At 39.4% G+C, this 25,507-nt stretch overlaps 1 protein-coding gene across 4 annotated transcripts in view; it reads left to right on the top strand.

Annotated features, from left to right (window-relative positions):
* tpp2 (tripeptidyl peptidase 2) overlaps positions 1-25,507 on the top strand; it is a 98,832-nt gene that overhangs the window by 30,371 nt on the left and 42,954 nt on the right. For all 4 annotated transcript variants that reach the window (XM_060825799.1, XM_060825798.1, XM_060825797.1 and 1 more), the window contains exons 10-18: positions 909-1,008; positions 3,163-3,311; positions 9,155-9,270; positions 10,557-10,728; positions 13,132-13,289; positions 14,516-14,592; positions 20,524-20,630; positions 21,192-21,346; positions 21,448-21,564. In XM_060825799.1, the coding sequence (XP_060681782.1) occupies positions 909-1,008; positions 3,163-3,311; positions 9,155-9,270; positions 10,557-10,728; positions 13,132-13,289; positions 14,516-14,592; positions 20,524-20,630; positions 21,192-21,346; positions 21,448-21,564 (1,151 nt within the window). The remainder of the gene's footprint in view (positions 1-908; positions 1,009-3,162; positions 3,312-9,154; positions 9,271-10,556; positions 10,729-13,131; positions 13,290-14,515; positions 14,593-20,523; positions 20,631-21,191; positions 21,347-21,447; positions 21,565-25,507) is intronic.

Here is a 25,507-nt window from a genome sequence, read left to right as displayed (position 1 = left end):
CCTCACCTATTGGAAACAATTTCCTAGCGTCCACTCTTTCCAAGTCATGTATTATCTTGTAAGTTTCTATTAGATCTCCCCTTAATCTTCTAAACTCCAATGAATATAATCCCAGGATCCTCAGTCTTTCCTCGTATGTTAGACCTACCATTCCAGGGATCATCCATGTGAATCTCCGCTAGAACGCTCCAGTGCCAGTATGTCCTTCCTGAGGTGTGGGGACCAAAACTGGACTCAGTACTCCAAATGGGGCCTAACCAGAGCTTTATAAAGTCTCAGTAGCACAACGGTGCTTTTATATTCCAACCCTCATGAGATAAATGACAACATTGCATTCGCTTTCTTAATCATGGACTCAACCTGCATGTTTACCTTTAGAGAATCCTCAACTAGCACTCCCAGATCCCTTTGTACTTTGGCTCTACGAATTTTCTCACCGTTTAGAAAGTTATTTAGCTGGTCTATTTAGCTGTGAGTTTTTTTTGTTGTATTACCGTTTTTCCACTATCACTATTTTTTTGATGTAATATCAAGGCAAACCTACATTGAAGGATTACTATTAATTTAGAAACAATATGATTATATAATTTAATAAGTTCTCTCAATTTGTGCCAATGACTTAGACTTCAAGTAGTTAACGTTCCACAAAACTATAAGTTTGGTAAGAGTTGTTCCACCATTGCATAACATAATTTTCAAATTACAAGTTGCCAGAGGCAGTGGTAGAGACTGTTAAAGTTACAACATTTAAAAGACATTTGGACAGTTAATATAGAGTGAAATAGGCCAAACACAGCCAAAGGGTACTAGTTCAGTTTAGGAAATTAATTTGCATCAACGAGGTGGGCTGAAGGGCCTGTTTCCATGCTGTCTAACCTCGATGACTCCATAATCATATTTAACTACAGGGGTTGGTGCATATGTCTCACCTGACATGATGGTTGCTGAATACTCCTTGCGAGAGAAGTTGCCTGCCAACCAATATACCTGGTCGTCAAGAGGACCTTGGTAAGTAATGTCTGTGTTGGTCAATCTTTTGGCTTTTAAACAAACTTTTATGGTGAATAGCGTATCAGTAGCTCTTAATTCTTGAGTAATCATAAGAATAGTGTAATTATTTTAAAAATGATTTTTTTATTCTTCATTTCTCCACCTGACTCTTTTTAGTCTTATTTACCTTGAGCTCGTGTTGTGTACTATTAGTAATAAATACATTAACCTATTTTTATGGAATTCCTTTGTTCAGCTTTAATTGAGACATTAACTCATCATTTTAAATAGTGTCGTTTTAAGGCTGTATTTAAAAGTTTTGTATTTGTTTATATTTAAAAACCATTTCTGTTCAGTCAAAGGAAGTAATTCTAAATATAGGATAAAGTAATTCTAATTTTCTTTCTGAGAAGAAATAAGTTCTGAAGGGCTGATGTCAGCTCAAACTTAGTTTTTGAGTGTTTAGGAGTGTTCCTCAAATATCTGCTGTTTTAAAGTGTAACCTAAAACCATGTTGTTAAGAATTTTCGATTAAAGATTGAAGCATGTGCTCTATTGAGCACCTCTGTTCATGATCCAATTGAAATTCATCTGCACTGGGAGAGCTTTTTTGTTACTTTGATCATGAGATGGGTGTGGCTAGTCAGACCAACATTTATTCTAGTTTTGTTTTAAATTGAATTAAAGTTTTACCATCTGCCACAGTGGATTCAGACCCATATCCAGGATAATTTGCTTGGGCTTCTGGATTTAGTAAAGTCGCCAAAGTCCCAACAGACCATGAGGCTATTAGAGAGAGGTGACTGGTAGTGGTTTAGCCTGAGGTCATAAAACCTCAAGCAAGGGGCAAAGTTCAGCAGGCAGGACCTTCATGGTGACCTCAGTTAGTGTGGGAATTGAACCCATGCTGTTGGTGTCACTCTGTATCACAAACAGCCAACTGAGCTAACAGGCCCTGTCTGGATTGCCACTCCATTGACATTACTCATATGTTACTGCCTCACCCATGTTAAAATGTGTTTATTTAAGGAATGCAATCAGAATTTGCTTTCACTCTGGTCACTTTAGAATGTGCAGAGGAGGACCAAGGTGAAGTTAGATATTTTCCAATTAACCAGTTCAGACATGTTATTGAACCCAAGCCTCCAGGTCCAGAGTTAAGGATGTTACCACTGCACTACAGGAATCTTACACCAAGGTGAAATTATACTCCATTCAATGCTAAATTTTAGAAGTGTGTTATTGCCTCCTCCAGAGGATCCTATACCATTTCATTCAAGGTTACACTGCGACTTTAGCATTAGGATTTTCAAAATAGACTCCCTCTTCTGGATTAGCTAGATCATAGAAAGTAAAAGAATATTACTTTTAGGGCAAAAGCAGTCTGCAGTAAATTTCAGCTCAAAATAAATGCTCTGATATTACAAGACTGGATACTCAACAGAAAACTTTCAAAATGAAGTTTTGTATTAATAAATGACATGGTACCTTGAGAACTTTCTGTCTCAGCACTGCTCTGAAATTATTCAATTCCTATTGTGGTTAAATTTTATGGTTATAATTTATCTGGTGAACTTCTGATGCTACCAAATTGGCAGGTGAAAGTGTGCCACTAATTAAGGGTCAGATTTCAAGTCTGAAGTGGCCTGAAAGTAAGGTTTTCTGTTCTGTGCAATGTTTTGTATTTGCTCATGGATCATGGGCACCAGTGTCAAAGCCAGCATTTATCGCTAGTCTGTATTTGCTCTTGAAAACTCACTGTACTGAGTTGCTATTGTCCTTGCAGTGAAGACACTCTGACATCACTGTTAGGCAGAGATCTCTAGGATTTTGACCAGTGATGTTTGAATACAACAATGATGTAGGTGTGAGATTTCAAAGGGAACTTGCATGTGAAGGGGCATTCATTGTGTCTTATGGAACTTAGCTTTCATAAATCAAGCTGACTGCCGAAAGAAGTCTTTGAGAGTTATTGCAGGTTATCCTGTAGCTGGTACATTACCACTGACACTGTAGGGGAGGGAGTGTTTAAAGCAATGAACATTGACTGTATTAGGGCTACTGAGAGAATCCTGTATAAGTGGAAATTCTTAAGTGACATTTCTCAATTTTCCTGCTTGTTCTTAGTCTTTAAAGTGTAGGTGACTAGACTTGTTTAATGTATTCTTTCAGCGCGGATGGAGCTCTGGGAGTGAGTATCAGTGCGCCAGGTGGTGCAATAGCTTCTGTCCCAAACTGGACACTACGTGGAACGCAGTTAATGAATGGAACCTCGATGTCTTCTCCAAATGCTTGTGGAGGCATTGCTCTGCTCCTATCAGGTAACAGGTAGCTTTGCAATAAATGGCTGAATGATGTGCAGAGATGGAATGTCTTTCTGCCTCAACAAGATTCATCTTATTAAATCTGTTCACCAGAAATATGGGACAAACAGTTCCACTGAACGATCATAAATCTGAAACACTAACTCTGTTTCACTGCATAGCTGCTGCCATAACCTGGTTGCTTGTTTAATGAAGTTTGTTAAATCTGTACATTAAAGGATTAAAATTCATTATTAGTCTGAATTAGTATACTAGTCGTCATATTAATAACGAAGCTCATTTAAATGCAGAAGATCTGTCCTTCAGTTCCTGTTAAGATGTTGGTCACATTTCACTCACATTAACATGAGCCTTGCTAGCAAGTCCATTATTTGATGTTCATCCATAAATAGCCTAAGAAGGCAGTGATGTGCCACAGTCTTGAACAGTTGCAGTCCCAGTCCCATCGGCGTTGGTATGGTTCCATTGCTGTTTAGGAGGGATTTCCAGAGTGTTGATGTGGCAATTGTGATGGGCAGCCAAGTTAGAATGGTGTGTGTCAGAGGGAAATTTCCCCATTGTGGTGCTCTCATGAATCTGTCTGCATTTGCCCCTTCTAATTCATAGAGACTACAGCTTGGAAACAAACAAAAACAGAAAGTAGTAGAGAACGACAGCAGGTCTGGCAGCATCTATGGAGAGAAAAAATAGAGTTAATGTTACAAGTCTGGTGACCTCACCTCAAAACTGAGAGCAGTTAGAAGAAGGTTATAATGATGCTTACCCATTCTCTGAAATGATTCAAATCATATTCAGGTTAAATGTGTACGGTCAGTATTTGATGCCTATCTCCTGCACTTCAACCTCACCTCTACTTCAACCATCTCCTCACCCATCACTCAACTGGCATCCACATCCAGAGGATCGTTAGCAGCCATTTCTGTCACCTGTAGCAGGATACCACCACCAAGCACACAGTCCCTTCCCCTCCTTCGTCAGCTTTCTGCGGGGACCGTTCTCTGCTTTGAAATCTTGTCCACTCCTCTTCCATTCTTAACAGACTCTCCCCCCACCACCCCCCCCCCCCCCCCCCCCTCCACCCAAGCCCCACGGCATCTTCCCATGCAATTGCAAAAGCTGTACACCTGTCTGTTTACCTCCTGCCACCTCACTATCCAAGGTTCCAGATGCACCTTCCAGCTAATGATTTATCTGCAATGCATTCAATTTAGTGTACTGTATTCTCTGCTTACAGTATGGTCTCTACATCGGAAGACAAAAAAGACTGGTTGAACATTTTGCAAAGCACTTTTGTAAAAATGATCATGAGCTTCCAGTTTTAACACATCTATATGTTTCCTGGGCAACATCTCACCACAGAGCTGAAAATGTGTTGCTGGAAAAGCGCAGCAGGTCAGGTCTCCTCCAACGTCTCACCACAAGCTGGTAGAACAACACCTCATCTTCCACTTTGGGACCTTACAGTCTTCAGGATTCAACATCGAGTTTAACAATTTTAGAGCATGACCATCTCCTTCCTGTCTATTAGGTGTCACCCAGGCCTGTCATGAAATGTCACTTTCTGCACAGCCAACCCATTTTCCACTACCTGTAGCCCCCAATTTCACCCAACTAGCTTCTCTTCAACGTTGGTTTACTTTCAGCAGTCACTTTGTCCACCTGTCTTTTATTCTTTCTCTCTCTGGACTCCATCTCTACCTACTCATTCATTCTCTCTCTCTCTCTCTCTGTCTCTCTTTTTACAGTCCTGTCTGCAGAATGCCACCTTTCCAAGCAGCTATCAGTTTGGAAGAAGGGTCACTGGACTCAAAACTCTGTTTCTCTCTTCACTGATGCTCCAATTCTGCGGAGTATCTCCAGCAATTCTAGTTCTTGGTTGCTTCAGATTTCCAGCACCCGCAGTTCTTTGTTTTATTTGACAGGATTGAAAGGTGCTTTTGGAGGAGCTTGGCATGTTGTCACAGTGCCTCATATATGACATCATTCTATCAATCATAAAGAACCTTTTCATTCATTGGCTTTAGCTGCTGTATTTTGCAGCATACAAAGATGTTAGAACCACAACACTAATATTCCTATCAGTCTTGCAAAAGGATAGAATATTTTGCACTTTGTATTGAATTTCCATTTTCTTTAATTATAGCAAAATGCTGCTGATGCTGGAAATTTGAAATAAACACATGGGCTTATTGGTTTGCTTGCTGAGCTGGTGGGTTTCTTTTCAGACATATCATCACCCTGCTAAGTAACATCAGTGGGCTTCCAGTGAAGCGTTGGTGTTCTGTCCCATTTGCTATTTATGTATCTTGGTTTGTTGTGGTGGGTGATATAATTTCCACTTCTGTTTCTGAGAGGTTGGTAAATGGTCCAAATCAATATGTTTGTTAATGGAGTTCCAGTTTAAATGCCAAGCCTTTAGAAATTCCTGTGTTTGTCTTTATTTGGCCTATCTCAAGGTGGATGCATTGTCCCAGTCAAACCGGTGTCCCTCTTTGGCTGTGTATGGATACTAGAGATAATTGATCATGTCTTTTGGTGCCTAGTTAGTGCTCATGTATCCTGGTGGCTAGTTTCCTGCCGCGTTGTCTAATGTCATGTTTTTTGCAGTCCTTGCAGGGTAAATCTTCTCCAAGATCTCACAAACGCATAAATTCCTGGAGAAACTCAGCAGGTCTGGCAACATCTCTTGTGAGAGAAACCGCGTTAACGTTTTGAGTCCAGTTTTGACTCTGAAGAAATCAGACTGTTTAGAGTCATATCGGACTCAAAACATTAGCTCTTTTCCCTGCACTGATGTTACCAGATCTGCTGAGTTTCTCCAGCAATTTCTGCATTTGTTTCAAAATGCCTTTGCTTTCATCACATCCCCTGAAATATTTTCAATTCTCAGTTTTTATGGTGTTAAAAATATTACATTCAGCATTCACAATGTAAAGTGCACTTATTGTTTGGTGCATTTCCAAATAATGCACTCTAAAATGAACTAGTGAATGGAAATGCCTATGGAAAGTTTTTTTATGAGCCACCTGCCCAAGTGTTTTATCTTGGAAACTCTGAAATTCCTTTTGTTTTTTTTTATTGAGCAGAGTTTAGATTTATTTACTGAAGTACAATTTGGATATTCTTTTTAAAGTATGAACCCTGTTAAGTTGTACGTGATTATGCTAGGAATGGAATACTGTGCCATAACCTTCAGTATCAGTCACTGCAAGTCAAGCTAATCACTCACCATCATTCCATTTTTACTAACTGCTATATTTTTCCCAAACTCTGTTTTGTTTCTAACTTACTTCATTTTGCTATTATTTCTGTTTTCAGTCTCTCTTTTCAAGCACCTCTAGTCTGTTGTTTTTGTCTTTTACATACAATGAAAATAGTTAAATGAATCATGATCTACATTTTCAGTTTTGTAGTGTGTTATTTCTTCTTGTTCCCTGCAACCACTTACAGTCAGCCAGGCCATCCTGCTTCATCTGTGAGCTTAGCCTTGTATATTTCCATGGCCGCATCTCTGAATGTCTTGTGACCATCTCTGCTGATATGGGATTTGCTTTCCCGTGCACTGATGACATCTTGCTTTACCTAATTTTTAGAAATGTATCCTTGTGCCTCTCTGTCAGTTTTGCTCTCCCTTTTTCCATCCACAAAATTCATCTCTTAAATGAAGCCTTTGAGTACCCCTCCTCATTACTTTCCCTGCGTAGCTTGTTACTTTCCAAATGCCTTCTCTGAAGAGCTTTGAAATTATACTAATGTTAATGGTCCAATACAAATAGAAGATATACTGGGTTCAGTGTCATGTTGTGTGGACTAGATCTGGAGTTAAGCTGAGATTTCAGAGGTGTAATTTGATTTGATTTATTGTTGTCACATGTAAATACAGTGAAAAGCTCTGTTTTGTGAGCATTACAGGCGGATCATAGCAAACAAGGACATACAGAGCATAGGGTGCCTAGACAGAGCGAGGCATACAAGTTGATGGCTGCATAGGAGGCACACAAAGCAAGATCAACATTGGATTTGGAATTAGAGAGGTCCCTTTAGCAGTCTAATAACAGCAGGGAAGAAGCTGTTCTTGAGTGTGTTGGTGCGTGTGTTCAAGCCTCTGCATCATCTGCCTGACCAAAGAGGTTGGAAGAGAATATTACTGGGATTGGGGGGGGGGTCTTTGGTGATGTTGGCAGCGTTTCCATGGCAATGAGAAGTGTAGATGGAGAATAAAAGGAGTAGCAACTCATTTTTTGAAATCCATAGAACACTTCAAATTTATTTTTAGTATTGGATAATGTAGTTTTATTTAACATGATATTTATCTTAATTCACCATGTAATGTTGACTGGTCAACTTTGATATAAATACAAGACAAATATTTTGAGCCATATTTCAAAAGTGGAACTGTCACCTTTAGACCGCAGTGTGCTCACAAGGTAAATTTAGCTAAGTAATTCCATTCATCCAAATCCATCTGCCCATAGGACACTGAATGAGTTATTTGCAAAATACATTGCTGGTCAGATCATGTGTTTTTACTGAATTGCTCTAATGCTTGATGATTTCCTTGTATCTCACCAACAATACTCTATGTGATCTGACTATAGTATGGCCTCTCTTCACTTGTACATTACTGTCCCCTTATGATTTAACTTTCTATCTGCAAAAATCAACAATGTGTACTGATGTAGTGAAATTAACTTGATAAAACTTCCCAAAATGATTCACAGGAGACTTATGAAGCAAAATTTAGACAAATCGCTACAAAAGGCACTATTGGAACACATGACCAATAGCTTGGTCACACCAGTGGACTTCAGGAAACATCTTGAATATAGAGAGAGAGAGAGAGAGATTTAGAAAGAGAATTCCAGAGCTCAGAACCAAGGTAAACCCACAAATGGTAGAGCAATTAAAATGGAAGGTACTTAAGATTGTAGGGTCGGGATGATGGCAGAGCCAGGGTGAGACATGGAGCAAGGATAAGGATTTTTAAAAAATCAACAAGTTGCTTTAGTGGGGACCAGCAGAATTCACTGATGTCAGAGGTGATAAGTGAATAGGATTTAGTGCAAATAAAGATTTCGGCAGCAGAGTTTTGCATCACTTCAAGTTAACAGAAAGTACATTGTGAGATACCAGCCTGCAGAGCATTGGAATAGTCAAATTTAGAGGCAACAAAGACAAAGTGAGGGTTTCAGCTGGAACTGAGCTGTGATGGTGGTGAAATCAGGCCATTTTGTGGAGGTGGCTCTAGGCATTCTTTGTGATGGCATGAATGTGTGTTGTGAAGCTCACCTTGAGATCAAAATTGTGACAATCTACAGTTCTCTCAGATAATTGCCAAGGAAAGAAATGAAGTCAGTAGCTCAGGGTCTTTGGAGGGGCAAGCTGTCAGTCTTCCAAATGAAATTGAAAAAAAAATGTGGCATCTGTGGAGAGGGGAATTGTTTCAGATTTCAGGCATCCACAGCATATTGCTTTTAATTCATTATTTCTCATATTTACTACTTTCCTTTATAATGTACAATCCATACTTTGCTTATGTTTGGGTAGTTACACATTAAAGCTGAAAATGTGTTGCTGGAAATGCGCAGCAGGTCTGGCAGCATCCAAGGAACAGGAGAATCGACGTTACGGGCATAAGCCCTTCTTCAGGAATCAATGCAGTATAATTGGATCCAAGTGTTGAACATTAAAAAGGGAATCACTTGGCCTGCTATAAATAGCAGCAGACTGGAGTTGGTCTTAAAGTTTAAGGTGATAGCTGTTGGTATTGCATGCGTCTGCAAATAGATGCTCAAGAAAATGTGTAAAGATCTAAAAATATGTTTTACTTTTTTGCTTAGGTCTTAAGATTAATGGTGTTCATTATACAGTTCATTTCATTCGACGGGCTCTTGAAAACACAGCCCTGAAGGTTGATGATATTGAAGTATTTGCACAAGGGCATGGTGTAATTCAGGTCAGTTTTAAACATTCTTTAAATTGGCTTAATGCTTTGGGATAATATGGAGAAGGTTAAATTGCCTGTCAAAAGGATATTAACCACTTGAAGTTCTTTCTAAAACCTCACAGACTTGATGAGGCACAGTTTAGTGCACCATAATATTTTGTGTCCTTTTTGACAGAATTGTACCATTCCACAATTTAACCATCTGTTTCTATGACTCATTTTAATTCCATTACAATTCCATATTTTAAATCATTTCATCAACTGATATTATCTAGCTTAATTTTTTTTCTCTTGGATATTGGTTCAATTACTCTAAAATGTATGAATGGAAAACGATAGCGCTCAAAACTCGCTACTAGAGATCAAATGATAAAACAAGTAATTTTGATCCAGCTAGTCTATACTAACATTTATGTTCTCTGTGAGAAAATAGTTCTAAGCACTTTTGTCCACCGTATTTCTATAATCTCTAAATTCATCTTTCTGAATCTACAAAATCCAATATAACATTCATTGTTGACATGGAATCTCGGCTCAGTGGGAAGGATGGAATCTCGGCTCAGTGGGAAGGATGGCTATTATTTCCTTGGCAGACACAATGGGTCGGTTTGTTTCCAGTGTTTTGTTTTGACCATGAAGGCTGCAGTTACTCAGATGGTGTCTGTGTCTTCAAGTTTGTGATCATTCATCAATTTGATGTTTGGTACGTTTTATCATAGTCTATCTTAGATGAAATACCTTTGCAATGTTATAACCATACATCATGAATTGTGCTAAGTTCCTGAAAGTTTGGGCCTGGCCCTTCCAAATTTTGCAAGACCTTTAATCAGGTAGATTAGATTAGATTACTTACAGTGTGGAAACAGGCCCTTCGGCCCAACAAGTCCACACCGACCCGCCGAAGTGACAACCCACCCATACCCCTACATATACCCCTTACCTAACACTATGGGCAATTTAGCATGGCCAATTCACCTGACCCGCACATCTTTGGACTGTGGGAGGAAACAGGAGCACCCGGAGGAAACCCACGCAGACACGGGGAGAACGTGCAAACTCCACACAGTCAGTCGCCTGAGGCGGGAATTGAACCCAGGTCCCTGGCGCTGTGAGGCAGCAGTGCTAACCACTGTGCCACCATGCCGCCCTAATGGGAGGCCCTGCTCACATTCCCATTTCTTCCAAATCGCAGAATTGTGCCATTGCTGTTCAAAGTATTGTTGGTAAGATTACTTAACATCAGACTAGTTTAATAAAGTACCTAACCTAATATAGGAAACTTACTTCCTTGTTAGATTGATAAAGCTTATGAATACCTCATTCAAAATTCATCCATGAGTAGCAGTAATTTGGGATTCAGCATTGCTGTTGGAAACCAACGTGGGATCTACCTCCGTGATCCTGCCCATCTGGTTTCACCTTCAGATCATGGAGTTGGCATAGAACCTCTCTTTCCAGAAAATGCAGGTAAGAGTCTCCAATTGTGTATAATTTTGTATATGTTGGTATTCAGTATGTACTAATGGTATCATCTGAAAGCTTCCACAGGAATGTCGATGTGCATCCTGAACTATGAGATAACTGTGGGATTTTGCAATTACTGAACATGTATTGGTTAAAGTGATTTACCCACCGTTTGAGGATATTTCGAATTGCATGTGCATGAAGAAAGTTTGGCTTTAGATCAAGAACGCTTCTCTTTAGAAGGCTGCACTGAATGTTCAGACTGCTATGTTGAAAATACTAGGCAGGGAGAATTTTAAGAATAGCAAAAAAATCGTCATTGCAAAGACATAAATATACAAAAAGAACTAAGTAGTGAATGAGAAAGTGACGTGAAATGACATGATGAGATAAATATGGTGCAGAAAAGGTGGAAAAATAATGTGCAAAAAATGAAAATAATGAAAGCTTCAAAACATTTTGATACAGAGGAAAAACTGCTGTAATCGCATAATGAAACCTACATGGATTAAAAATTGAATATAATTTATTGCTCCAGTTAAGGAATTCTGAGTATCAAATAATGTTCCTGTGACAATGTGTTCAGGGATGAGCATAAATAATCCTTTGTGGGCAATCTGTCTCATGGATAGGAGAATTGATCTTTATTTGGAGAATGTCTTTATAGAATTCAGTTCATGCAGATTTTAGAAAAACAAATTATCCATCTGAATTTAAATAGATTTTAAGTCTTTCTCAGAAGAGTTTGTCGACAACTGTAATTGTATAGTAGCTGGGTAGAATTTAAAAAGAGGAATTCAGTTTCCTGCATTTTGAGAGACTACTATTCCCTTGAGATATTCTAGTCTTGTTGGGGTAGTAATAGATGCAGTGCTTAGCTAGGAAGCCAAAAAAAACTTTAAAGCAAATGATGAAATTAGTAATATAAGTTTGGGGGTGTAGGATGGGGAGATTAATAGGGAGCAGATGATATTGTAAACTTGATGATGCAAACCACAATTGAAGATTGTCATTTCAAGAAAAATGAAAAGGGCTTTGAATTTACCAGACCAGACAAAATCCCCAGCCATACTCAGGTTAAACGCATCCAAAGAGACAGCACCTCTGATATTGCAGAATCTCATTGATGCATTAATGTATTAACAGCCTTCTGACTCAGGTGAAATGTTACTAACTGATAAGGGGCTCAGTCTTACTCCTCTGTAATTTGCAAGTCTTTACAAAGAATATATAATCTTCTTTGAATAATTACATTAAAAACTTTGTAAAATATTATAAAATGTGATTTTAGCATGATTTCTTTATAATATTGCAGGTGTCATATCAATTTTTGTGTCAGATTTGCATTTACTGCATATAAAAGCAAAATTGTCAATTGATACATCCTGCATAACAAACACTAGCATTATCTGTTTATTTAACTATTACACTTTATAGTGATGAGACACGACTTCACATCAACAGCAAAATAATATCTTGCTTGCTAGGACGAGTTCTTAAAAATAGGGTATCGTAGGATTGTACATTACCTTGTGCATTATCACTGGAGTGTGTGCAGAAGCACTCTAGCGTACATCAGACCTATCACACTTCAGATGTTTGAGTTACAAGTTTATAGCTCCTTGAAAGTGGAGTCACAGGTAGATATGATAGTGAAAAAGGTGTTTGGTATGCTTTCCTTTATTGGTCAGAGTATTGAGTGCAGGAATTAGGAAGTCAAGTTGTGGCTGTACGAGACATTGGTTGGGCCACTGTTGGAATATTGCATGCAATTCTGGTCTCCTCCCTATTGGAAAGATTTTGTGAAACTTGAAAGGGTTCAGAAATGACTTACAAGGATGTTGCCTAGGTTTGAGCAATAGGGAGAGGTTGCATAGGCTGGTTCTGTTTTCCCTGGAGCATCGCAGGCTGAGGGGTGTTTTTATAGAGGTTTATAAAATCATGAGGGGCATGGATAGAATAAATGGACAAAGTATTTTTCCCTGGGTTTGGAGAATCCAGAACTAGGTTTAGAGTGAATGGGGAAAGATGAGATCTAAGGGGCAACTTTTTCACTCAGAGAGTGGTGTGTGTATGGAATGAGCTGCCAGAGGAAGTGGTGGAGGCTAGTACAATTGCAACATTTAAAAGGCACCCGGATGGGTATATGAATAGGAAGAGTTTGGAGGGATATGGACTGAGTGCTGACAGCTGGAACTAGGTTGGGTTGGGATATCTGGTTGGCATGGATGAGTTGGATCGAAGGGTCTGTTTCCGGACAATACATCTCTGACTCTAATAATAAAAACACAAACTGCAAACAAATGCAGCAATATGCATTTTTTAACAAACTTGTTGTTATGTGGAAATTGCAGCACAGTGTTTGATTTAATTTTTTGACTTTTTCAAATTTTCATTTTTTGGTAGAAAACTCTGAACGAATATCTCTGCAGCTTCACTTAGCATTAACATGCAGTGCTTCATGGATTCAGTGCCCCAGTCACTTGGAATTGATGAATCAATGTAGACATATAACCGTACGAGTGGATCCACGTGGCCTTCGTGAAGGCGTACATTTTACTGAGGTATCTTAGACTAAATCATCCTTTTATTTAGTAAATATACAGAGTATACTTTTGTTCAAAAGCCTGTTTCTGCTTGGCATTTCCAAAAAAGGAATACTCTTTGAGAAGTTGGAGCTCAGCAATGCACAAGGGTAGACAGGCTGGCTTCCTGTCATAAACAGAGAATTGGATTATCTACCTATCGTATACACCGTTATCAATGTCAAGAGAGAAGAAAATCTGAACGTAACAGCAGATCTGTACAACACATTTTACACTCTTGCCAAAAGTCAAGGTTGCAATTAAAAACCAAAAGAACTCTGGATGCTGTAAATCAGAAACAAAAATGGAAATTGCTGGAAAAGCTTAGCAGATCTGGCAGCACCTATGGAGAGAAATCAGGGTTAACATTTCAAGTCACAGAGATGTACAGCACGGAAACAGACCCTTCATTCTAACTCGTCCATGCTGACCAAATATCCTAACCTAACTTAGTCTCATTTGCCAGCACCTAGCCCGTAACCCTCCAAACCCTTCCTATTCATATACCCATCCAGATGTTGTTTAAATGTTGTAGTTGTACCAGCCTCCAGCAATTTCTCTGGCAGCTCATTTTGTGCATGCACCACCCTCTGTGTGATAAAGGTGCCCCTTAGGTACCTTATAAATCTTTCCCCTCCCATTCTAAACCTATGCCCTCTAGTTCTGGACTCATCCACCCCAAGGGGTCATAATGTTAATTCTGATTTCTCTCCACAGAGAGCTTTTCCAGCGATTTCTATTTTTGTATCACAGTTGCAACATTGTTTTCATGCAAGAAATTATTGTTAAAAGCTTTGCTACAAAGCAGTTATAAATGTATTTAGTCTTTTGCAAGTGGCACTTTATTGGATCATCAAGACCTTAATTTTGCTTTATGCAGTTTTATCTAGTTTTGTTTGACGTCAGCCAGAAAAGTACAGTAAATTTTGCACTGTACAGTTATGTAATTCAAAATAAAATTAGAAATGATTCATCATGCAGATAAACAAAGAATGAGAAATCCTGTATCCACATGCATGTTGAAAGCATTTGTTACTGTATATATACTGTGCTCCTCATGTGAAATGCATCCTCTATATTCTAATTAGCTTCAACATTGCTTATATCTAACATTGAAAACATAAAAGCAGTGGTATAATGCTGTTATTGGATCAGGCATGGTTTGGTTATTTTGAAGAAGTGATTACTTTATTCATTTATTGCAGATTTGTGGATATGATATCGCAGCTCCTAATGCAGGCCCTTTATTTAGACTTCCAGTAACAATCACGGTACCAATAAGGTTAGTCAGCCTGATTAGCTCTTGATTTATTTTCCACTATGATCTTGAAATATTTTCCACTCTCTTCTTGAAATGGGATTGAACTCATGAACTTCTGACTTGGAGAGAATATTGCTTCTAAATTACAGGTCGCACAGAGACGGGATTAATTTAATGCTTGGTTTCTAAGCTGCAACCAGAAACTGATGAATACGTTCTCATCTGAAAAGTTCCCTGCCAATCAAACCAGTGGTACCTGTCTTGAATTAATGGCCGGCTTTAAATACCTTTTCACATTGAGTCCTGCATCATGCAATCTGTATTATTTTGCTCCAGCTATTCTGCTAGTATGTGTAATCCAGTTTGTGTGAGATTTACATTAACATCTGTATGCCAGGGTTTTGAATATGGGAAGCCAGATCAAACGTGTTAGAATAGGACTCAGTTTGAAAGACAGGGCAGTTAGAACAAGCAAGTGGAGTGTATGAGATAGATGAAGGTTTGATTGAGTTGCTAGAGGAGAGGAGACAATGAAGATTCCTGATGAAGGGCTTATGCTCGAAACGTCGAATTCCCTATTCCTGAGATGCTGCCTAACCTGCTGTGCTTTAACCAGCAACACATTTTCAGCTGTGATCTCCAGCATCTGCAGACCTCATTTTTTACTCAAATGAAGGAAAGTAGCTTCCCAACAAATGGAAACCATAAGAACTGCAGATGCTATAAATCAGAAACAAAAACAGAAGTAGCTGAAAAAGCTCAGCAGGTTAGTGAAGAAAAATCTGAATTTAGCAAACAGGATTAAGGAACGTCCCAGAGCCTTTTATTCTTATAATATGGAGCAAGAGGATAACTAGAGAAAAAGTTGGCCTGCTCAAGGATAAAGGAGGAAAGTTATGTGTGGAGTCAGAGAAAATAGGTGAGATTCTTAATGGGTCCTTAGCATTGGTATTCACCGAGGAGATGGACATGTCAGATGTTGAGGTTAGTGATAGAAGTTTGTTTACTCTAGGTCAATTCAGTATAAGGATGGAAGAAGTGTTGGGTATTCTAAAAGGTGTTAAGGTGGACAAGTCCCCAGGTCTTTTGGAATCTATCCCAGGTTACTGAAGGTAGTGAGAGAGGAAATAGCTGGGGTCTTAACAGATATCTTTGCAGCATCCTTGAAAAAGGGTGATGTCTCAGATGACTGGAGGATTGCTAATGTTGTCCCCTTGTTTAAGAGAAGCAGGGCTAATCCAGGTAATTTGACCGGTGAACCTGACGTCAGTGATCGTAAGTTTTTGTCTGTTTTAAAACCTGGTAGTCAACCTCACTAACTTAATCCAGGTAATTTTCACTGTACACTTACTGAAACAAATTGCAAAGTTTTGGTCTGGGCTGCATGCTTAAGAATGTTTTGAGTGGCCTGGCCTAATCCATAACAAAAGTGAGGGAGGAAACATTTAAGGGAGGAATGCGTGGAAAGTTCTTTACACAGAGGATGGTGGGTGCCTGGAACGCGTTGCCAGTGGAGGTGGTAGAGGTGGGCACAATAGAGTCATTTAAGATTTATCCAGACCGATGCATGAATGGGTAGGGAGCAGAGGGATACAAATTCTTAGAAAATAGGCAACAGGTTTAGATAGAGGATTGGGATCGGTACAGGCTTGAAGGGCCTGTTCCAGTGCTGTAATTTTCTTTGTTCTTTTCTTTGTAACATTTCAGAACTTCACAGGAAGGGTCACTGGACCTGAAATGTAACTCTGATTCCTCTTCACAGATGTTGCCAGACCTGCTGAGCTTTTCCAGCAATTTCTGTTTTTGTTCCCAACAAATGGCTGCCTTGCAAGCTTTCTCGGGCAGGGAATGAGCTTAGACAAATGTTTGCAGGGTTCCACGGCACTTGCATCACTCAGCAACTAAAAGGACCATTGTCTTCTGTTTGATGGTATAAAACTTGAATATTACTGAAAAGAAAAGTACATTGCCAAAACTTTTCATAAGAAGCTGGGAGTAGAAGTAGGCTATTTAGCTCTTTGATCTTGCTCCACCATTCTAGGCCATGGCTGGTATCTACCTTAGAACAAATTCCCACGCTAGCTCCATATCCCTTGATGTCATTTGTAACTAGAAATCTATCAGGCTCTGGCTGAAACATATTTAATGACTAAGCATCCACAGCCTTGTGGGCTGGAGAATTCCAAATATTTACCATCCTCCGAGTCAAGTGGTTCCTCGTCACCTCAGTCCTTAATGGCTTGTCTTTTATTCTGAGACTGTGTCCTGTGGTTTTCTATCCCACAGCCAACGAAAACATCCTTCTTCATTGATTCTCTGCCTGTCCCTTTCAGAATTTTATAACTTTGTGATGTGCCCCTCATTCTTCTTAATTTGGGAGATTACGACACTTGCAGTTTTCCCTCACAGAATAGTCTCATCAGCCCAGGAATCAATCTGGTGAAACTATGCTGTGCTCCCTCTATGCAGCTATGTCCCTCAAAGAAAGGGACCAGAACCTCTCTCAATGCAGTTCCTGATATAGTCTCACCAATGTCCTATACAAATAAAGAAAGACCTCTTTGGTTCCATGCTCATCTCCTTTTGCTTTTAGTGACTTATCAACAAGGCACCTTAGTCGCTTTGAGCATCAATACTTTCCAGTCTCTCCCCATTGAAGTTATGCTGTGTGTCTCAATTCTTCTGACCAAATATTGATTACTTCTAGTGTATCCATATTATCTGCCATGCTCTTGCTTAATCACTCAGCCAGTCTAAATCCCCTCATAGCCTCTTTGCATCATAGAAATGAGATCGGAGGAGGCTGTTCAACCCTTGAGCCTGTTCCACTGCTCAATATGATCATTGAGCTCCATACTCTCATCTTACACCCACCCCTCAATATTCCTTGATCCTTTTAGACGCAAGAGCTGTATCTACCTCCTCGAAAACACACAATGATTGCCCTCAACCACTTTCTGTGGTAGTGAATACCACAGGCTAACCACTCTTTGGGTGAATAAATTTCTCCACGTTCAGTCGTAAAAGGTTTACCCCTTATCCTTAAACTATAACCTCTGGTTCTGGAATCCCTCCCCAACAGCAGCATCCTTCCTGCATCTAATGTGCCTAGTTCTGTTAGAATGTTATAGGTTTCTGAGATTCCTCCACCACCACTGCACTCCCCATTCCTCTAATCTCCAGTGGGCGGCACAGTGGTTAGCACTGCTGCCTCACAGCGCCAGAGACCCAGGTTCAATTCCCATCTCAGGCGACTGACTGTGGAGTTGGCACGTTCTCCCCGTGTCTGCATGGGTTTCCTCCGGGTGCTCCGGTTTCCTCCTGCAGTCCAAAGATGTACGGGTCAGCTGAATTGGCCATGCTAAATTGCCCGTAGTGTTAGGTAAGGGGCAAATGTAGGGGTATGGGTGGGTTGCGCTTCGGGTCGGTGTGGACTTGTTGGGCCGAAAGGCCTGTTTCCACACTAAGTAATCTAATCTTTAAAAAAATACCATCCTAGCTCACTGAATCAGTCAGCCATCCCAGGAATTAATTTGGCAAATTTTCACTGCATTCCCTCTGTAGCAAGAACATCCTTCCTTAGATAGGGAGACCAAAGCTTCTCACAATATCCCAGGTGTAGCCTCACCAATGCCCTGTGTAATCCTTCTTAAAATTCACATTCCCAACAAAGTTTGTATCATTCTTACACTTGGGGACAGTACAATTGGTCATTGATTTATGTTAGGAATAGCCAAGGCCCTAATCCTCGCAGTTCTCCACTAGGCACAGCTTACCAACCTGCAAATGATCTATTTATCCCTAGTCTCTGCATTCTGCTGTGAACCAGCCACAAACAATGCTCGAATGTTACGTCCAATGTCATGCACTTTAATTTCCTTTATTAGTTTTCTGTATGAGATTTTACCAAAGGCATTCTCAAAATCCAAATACACCATATCTGCTGACTCCCCATCATCGACTCTGCTAGTACCATCCTCAATGAAAGCTGTATCAGGTTTGTTAAGCATGATTTCTCCTTCATAATTCTATGTCCAATCAGATAATTATTTTAAATGTATCTAGTAATAACATTCTTTATAATAGATTCTGATGTTTTCCCTATCGTAACCTTTAGGCTAATAGATCTGTAGTTCTATTTTCTCCCTCCTTCCTCTCATAAACACTGGGGTTGTATTTGTAGCTTTACGATCTGCCATGTCTGTCTTTTCCTATTAGAAATTCTTTTGTCTCTGCCCGTCATGGCCCCATATTTATCATCATTTCCGTTTTACATACCTCTTGAAGCTGTCTTTTATGTTTCTGACTCTTTTTTAGATTCCTATTCTATTCTCACTTTCCCTTTCAATTTTTGTTCTTCCTTTTGCTAAATTCTAAAATTCTCAGATTTATAAATTTTGTTGGCTCCTTTATTAGTCATCTTTTGACCTAACGGTATCTTTAACTTCCCTTAGAACAGTACAATACAGGAACAGGCCCTTCGGCCCACAATGTTAGTGACAGCTCTCTTGCTTTTTAAGTTAGGTTTTTTGTCTTCAAGAAATCTGTTTGCTTTTTTTTTTGAAAACCAAGCATTAGTTCTTCAAACTCTAGCCATTTTCTATCTCTGACAATTTAATGTATTTTTCCAGTCTGCCACAGCCAGCTTCCACCACCTCCCTGCATGGTTTTCCCTGTTTAAATCTAAGATCTTCGTCTCAGGACTTTATCTTTTTCAGTCTTTGTATGAAATTCAATCATACTGTGATAATTATTCCTGAAAGATTATTTTTCAACAAGGTTATTAACTAGCCCTTTCATTATGCTGTCATCAGAAGAAATGCAAGAATGACAAATTTCAAATGATCTCAAAAATGTTCACAAAGGGAAAAAAGGATTGCTAATTAGTTAAGGCATTACAAAAGAGAAACCAGTGAGGAGCTTCAGTTCCCTGAATTTCAAATAAAGCAAGACCTTCATTATTATACTGCAATTATTGAAAAGAATAGGTCCCTATCTATGAAGATGTGTCACTTCTCGTAAACATAAATCAGCCATGTTATAAACTTGAGCAATTGTCTTAAAGTAGGTGTTGATGTAACTGTTGGCGCACTTGGGATTGTTCAGCATGTACTGCTCAGTGGTGGAATCACACGTATTTAGATTTGGATTTTGCAAATCCAGCCTTGTGGAGTATGATCTGTACTGTTCCTATTGTAAACGACCGAAGGAATGTCTTGTTTGATTTATTTAGTCAGTTTCTGGCCCCTAAGGCATACATACCTGGCACCACACAGGCTCTGAAATTAACACGTGATGTTACTCACTTGGACTCTCGGCAGCATCTTGGATAGTGAAAACTGTGATTCGAGTTGCATTTGCTATTCCACCTTTCCTGGATTCTCCATCTATCCTCCAATACCCCAACTACATGATTCTTTTCTCTGTTTCTCCCCCTTTCTCCCCTCCTGACAGTAAGTTACATTTGTCCACTAACCTCCTGTCAAACCCTAACCCAATTTGTCTGTTCCCAATAGCTATGATCTCATCCCCTACCTGCTGTCATTCTGCATTATCTCTAAACTTCCTACTCTCCAAACTTCCTACTGTCCCTGAGCTGTTCTGTTCTATGAAGTTATCTCCTGCACTTTTGATTCACCCTTACCCAATTCTTGAACACTCTGCTAGCATACCTGGCTCTGAGGTTTATTGGCGCTCGTTGTTTTAGCACCCTCTCACCTTTTTTTAAAGAAGTGCTATTTATCAGAACCTCCTAAAAAAGCTCACACTTGTCCCATTTTTCCAGTCTGGCTTACTATCCTACCTTTCGGATTACTCTGCTCCAGTTCTTTCATCTCCCTTCCATCCTGCAGAAAATACTCACAATATGCATGTCATTTTCTTTTTAGATAATTTTAGATGCAGATTCATACTATGAATTGCTTTGTAACTATTGCCATTTTTTGGTTACAGGTTACATGAAACCTCTGGTTATGAGCTTAGTTATGACAATGTTCACTTCAAGCCTGGCCAAATTCAGCGACACTTCATTGAAGTACCTTGGGGTGCGACTTGGGCTGGTAAGGACAAGATACTTTATATGGAAGTGTAAATTTTTAAAAACTTTTTCAAATGTTTCTTGTTTAACATTTACAGTTGGGATTAGGGAACATTTATCGTTGTATCGAAAACTTATGTCCCTTTGAATCCAGCAAAATGGTCCCCCAATATAAGTGACAGAACAGAATTCTCACTAAAATGCCTTCTGGAAGTAACATTACAAGTAATGAAGGACTGGAAGATTAATTTTAACTTGGCCTGCTTCACACTAGGTGGGCGAGTGGATAGTTTAAACTTGAACCCGCAGAGGCCCAGCTACAATTACTTTATTGTTTCTTGAGGTTCCTCTTGCCCAAAGGGTGTACTGTTGCTTTGTCAACAAACAGCCCCGGTTTCCTCTGCCCAGTACTTGTCCTGCACATTTCTCCAGCTGAACTGCAAAAACAGTGTACTGTCATATCAAAGGAAATTTGTCATTCAATACCAAAGCCATGTGCAGCTCTCTTTGATACATTCCAGGAACGGGAAAAGTGCTTGTGTCTATTTCTGATGGCTTTAAGAATTCAGTTTCTTTTAAACAGAGGTCGTCATATCTTCTCTTTCACCTGATGTTTCCTCGAAGTTTGTCCTCCATGCAGTTCAGCTTGAAAAACAAAAGGCCTATCGCACAAACGAGTTTTATAAATTCATGTCACTTCTGGAGAAAGGATCATCTTCTGAGGCATTTCCAGTTTTGGTGAGCATAAATGTGACGACATAGTAAAAGCTTATGATTTTTGATATATTGACTCTCCAAATTTAGCTTTTGAAATATCTGTTTTGTTTTATCATTTCTAGAATGGCAAAACATTGGAGCTGTGTGTTGCCCGTTGGTGGGCCAGTCTTGGTGATGTCAGTGTCAACTACAAAATTTCATTTCGTGGCCTTCTGTGTAGCCCCTCCCAGTTGCACATTGTAAGTTGTTACCTTATATTTCGATGTTGAGTAAACAAGTACACTTCTTCAAATCAAATGTGAAATATATCTGGAGAACAGTTTTTGGTAATGTTGTAGGTAGTTGAGATTTGTTGCAGAAGCTGATCATACAATATAGATTTTAATTTTCAAGGAGACTATTCAGCCCATGATGTCACTACTTGCTATCCAACTAATCCTAACCTGTATCCTGTACAAGTTTCCTTTCAATTATTTACCAGTTTCTTCTGGAACGTTACAATTCAATTTGCTTTAATCCTTTCAGAACACAACAACTCCATTGTAAACCTATTTGTTGTCATCTTACCTCTCCTTTTTACTTTCTATTTTCCTAAAATCGGTGCCCTCTGATGACTGATATTTCTGCCATTGTAATTGGGTTTAAGTAGAATGAATAAAAATAAACTTTCACCATTGTTTTAAAAACAGTTGGCGAGTTGCACCTTAACTGACTCTGCTCTGAGGAGTGATGTGGAGGTGCCAGTGTTGGACTGGGGTGGACACAGTTAAAATCAAGCAACATCACCTTATAATCCAACAGGTTTATTTGGATCTACAAATTTTTAGAATGGTGCTCCTTTGTCAGATAGCTAGTGGGGCAGGATTGTAGGACACAGAATTTAAAGTAAAAGATCACAGTGTCATACAACTGATGAGATTTATTGAACACACCTACATAGAATGGGTTGTAGGTTTCGATTGATTAATATGTAAATCATAGAACATTTTTCAAGTCACATTCCCAAGACAACTTGAGGTTTTATTAAAAAAAAGTGACATCTCAGCTCCAACAATGCATTAAAGGTGTGAGCTTAGAGCCTGTCTGTATCCCAGTCTTAAGTCAGATTGGTTCTATTTCCAAAGTAAGAATTTATACATGGACTGACTGCCTACAGCACAAAATAGAATTTATTGGCAAATATAAATCTGCAAATACAAAGTCACCCCATACACTTGTGGATGGGTGGGTGTTGTATATGAATGTGTGTACCTGATAGTTTACACCTGATAGAGTGTGTGTGCAGGTGCAGTGGAGTATCTGCCTGTGTGAGGGTGCGTGAATGAGTGTGGCTGTTTAAGAGAGAGCATGTGTATGAGAGAGGGTCTATGTGAATGTGTAAGAGTGTGTTTACGTGTGAGAGAGAGAGAAACTGTAGCATAGTGGGGTCACCTGTAGTGTGATGTGAACCAAACATCCCAGTTGAGGCCATCCTCATGGGCACCGAACTTGGCTTTCAGCCTCTGCTTGGTGACAGTGTGTTGTTGTGTATCCTGAAGTCCGCCATGGATCACCCAAAGATCCTAGGCCGAATGTCCCTGACCGCTGAAATGTTTCCTGACTGGAAGGGAACATCCCTGTCTGACAAATGTTGTGCAGTTGCGTGATTTTTAACTTGTGCTCTGCCTTCCTCAGAGCACCCTCTAGTTTCTCCTGGTAACTGAAGTCTGGCATCCTGGAATTAATTCAGTAAATCTGCTCTGTGTCCTCACTGAGGTCTTGACATTCTTCCAAAAACTAGTTCTCAAGCTAAGGCCTCATCACTGATTTATAAGGCTTAGCATAACCTTATTGTTTTACAACAATGTGCCTCTGTCTATAAAATCAGGATCCTGCATGTCTTTTTAATCAGCTTGCTCCACTTTTTCCACAACCTTCAGAGAATTTGAACATTCATTCTCTTTGAAATTGTCCCATTTATTTATATTCGCTTCCCTCATTCTTCCTATCAAAATATATCACATTTCTTTATGTTGAGTTTTGTTTTAATCAGCCATTTCACCAGTCTTTCTGAGTGTCCTCCTGAAATCTTTTACTATCTTCCTCCTGGACTACTACGTCTAGTTTTGCATCATTAACAGTCCTTTAAAATTGTGCAGCCGAATTCAGGTGGTTATTGCAGAGCAAAAAAATCAACAGTCCTGTTATATAACGTCCAAGAAACACTATATCGTATGCACTCTTCCAGTCATAAAGAAAATGATTCACTACTTCTCTGCTTCCTAGCCCTTAGCTAATTTTGTGTCCATGATGCTAATGTCGTTTTAATCCTCTGGGTTTCACTTTTCCCAACCAGCTTATGATGTGCCATTAATATCTTTTTGAAGTTCCATAGACACATCACTTGTTTATTCCTGTTGAAGGACTTTTGCCTGAAACATCGATTTCGCTGCACTTTGGATGCTGCCTGAACTGCTGTGCTCTTCCAGCACCACTAATCCAGAATCTGGTTTCCAGCATCTGCAGTCATTGTTTTTACTTCTTTTACATCACTTGTACCTCATCGTGTCTCCCCATTATTTCATTAAAGAACTTAATTAACTGTCAAACACGATTTTTTATTTTACAAGGCTATGCTGACTTTTCTTATTAACCTATGCTTTTCCAAAAGCTGATAAATTTGTTCTAGAATATCAACTCTGATCGTTGACATTAAGTTGACTCAGTCTAGTCGCAGGGTTTAAACCTTGTTCCATTTTGCATTGGGATGAAACAAGCTTCTGAACTCTGGCCTCACTCCCTTATCTAAGTAATACATCACTTAAAACAAAACTGAGGCATGGTTACGGAACTTTAGAAGTGAAAGTATGGGATTACACAATGGGATATTTAAATTTGAGGAAATCCATAGAATAACATGGTCAATGTGGGGTACATGCATACTGGAAAAGGACATATGGCTTATACTTCCACTGTTTCCACATTTACTTTCCTCAGTAACATTGGACACATCTCACCCAGACAGGATGATTTTATACTTTGAGCATTTTAAGTGCCTGCTGTGTTTGCTTGTATCCTATCTAATTTCTCTGCCATTCCTCCCTTATTGCAACATTGCTAGCATCCTCTTCGGTGAACACAGATGCAAAGTAAAAATTTAGTCATTTAGTTTTGCCTCTGCCTCCATGAAAAGATCACCTCATTGGTCCTCCTTCCTCTCGCTACTTTTGTACCATTAACATGTTTAATATTCTTTTGGGTTTCCTCTTTATTCCACTATTTTATTCTGCCTTTGCCCCCCTTTTTTCTTCTCCGGTTCTCCAGCGGAACAAATGTGTTTGATACAGAATCATACCATGCACATTGTGTTAGATTGAAGGAACATCTGTATTTTTCAATAATGTGTTTTCCTTAAGCAGTTAAAATATTTTTGAATGGAAACTGTAATTTCAAAATAAATTGGAACAGTTGTGCTTTTATGAAATGTGCTAAAATTCTTAAAATTTATCCTCTGCTTGAATTGAAAATGGAAACCTTTTGAACATTTTAAGGGGGTCAAATGGTATTAGTTGGGTTCAGAGGTATTTTTTAAACAATCAGTTAAATAGAAAAGTAACATCCACCAAAATATACATCACTTAAGTTTCGTCCCCTGTCTAGGTGACATCCTCAGTGCTTGGGAGCCTCCTGTGAAGCGCTTCTGTGATGTTTCTTCCAGCATTTATAGTGATTTGTATCTGCCGCTTCCAGTTGTCAGTTCCAACTGTCCGCTGCAGTGGCTGGTATATTGGGTTCAGTTCGATGTGCTTATTGATTTGAATCTGTGGATGAGTGCCATGTCTCTAGGAATTCCCTGGCTGTTCTCTGTTTGGCTTGTCCTATAATAGTAGTGTTGCCCCAGTCGAACTCATGTTGCTTGTCATTGGAGTGTGTGGCTACTAAGGATAGCTGGTCATGGCATTTCGTGGCTAGTTGGTGTTCATGGATGCGGATCGTTAACTGTCTTCCTGTTTGTCCTATGTAGTGTTTTGTGCAGTCCTTGCATGGGATTTTGTACACATTGGTTTTGCTCATGCTGGGTATCGGGTCCTTGTCCCAAATCTTCTCCCAAACTTTGAATACATCAAAAAAAAGACTGAGGCATGGTTACGGAACTTCAGAAGTGGAAGTATGGGATTACACAATGGGATATTTAAATTTGAG

The sequence above is a fragment of the Hemiscyllium ocellatum genome, chromosome 6 (genome assembly GCF_020745735.1).
Source record: "Hemiscyllium ocellatum isolate sHemOce1 chromosome 6, sHemOce1.pat.X.cur, whole genome shotgun sequence".
Classification (NCBI taxonomy): Eukaryota; Metazoa; Chordata; class Chondrichthyes; order Orectolobiformes; family Hemiscylliidae; genus Hemiscyllium; species Hemiscyllium ocellatum.
Note: the sequence above shows the minus strand (reverse complement) of the source record. Positions and strands in the feature narration are given on the sequence as shown.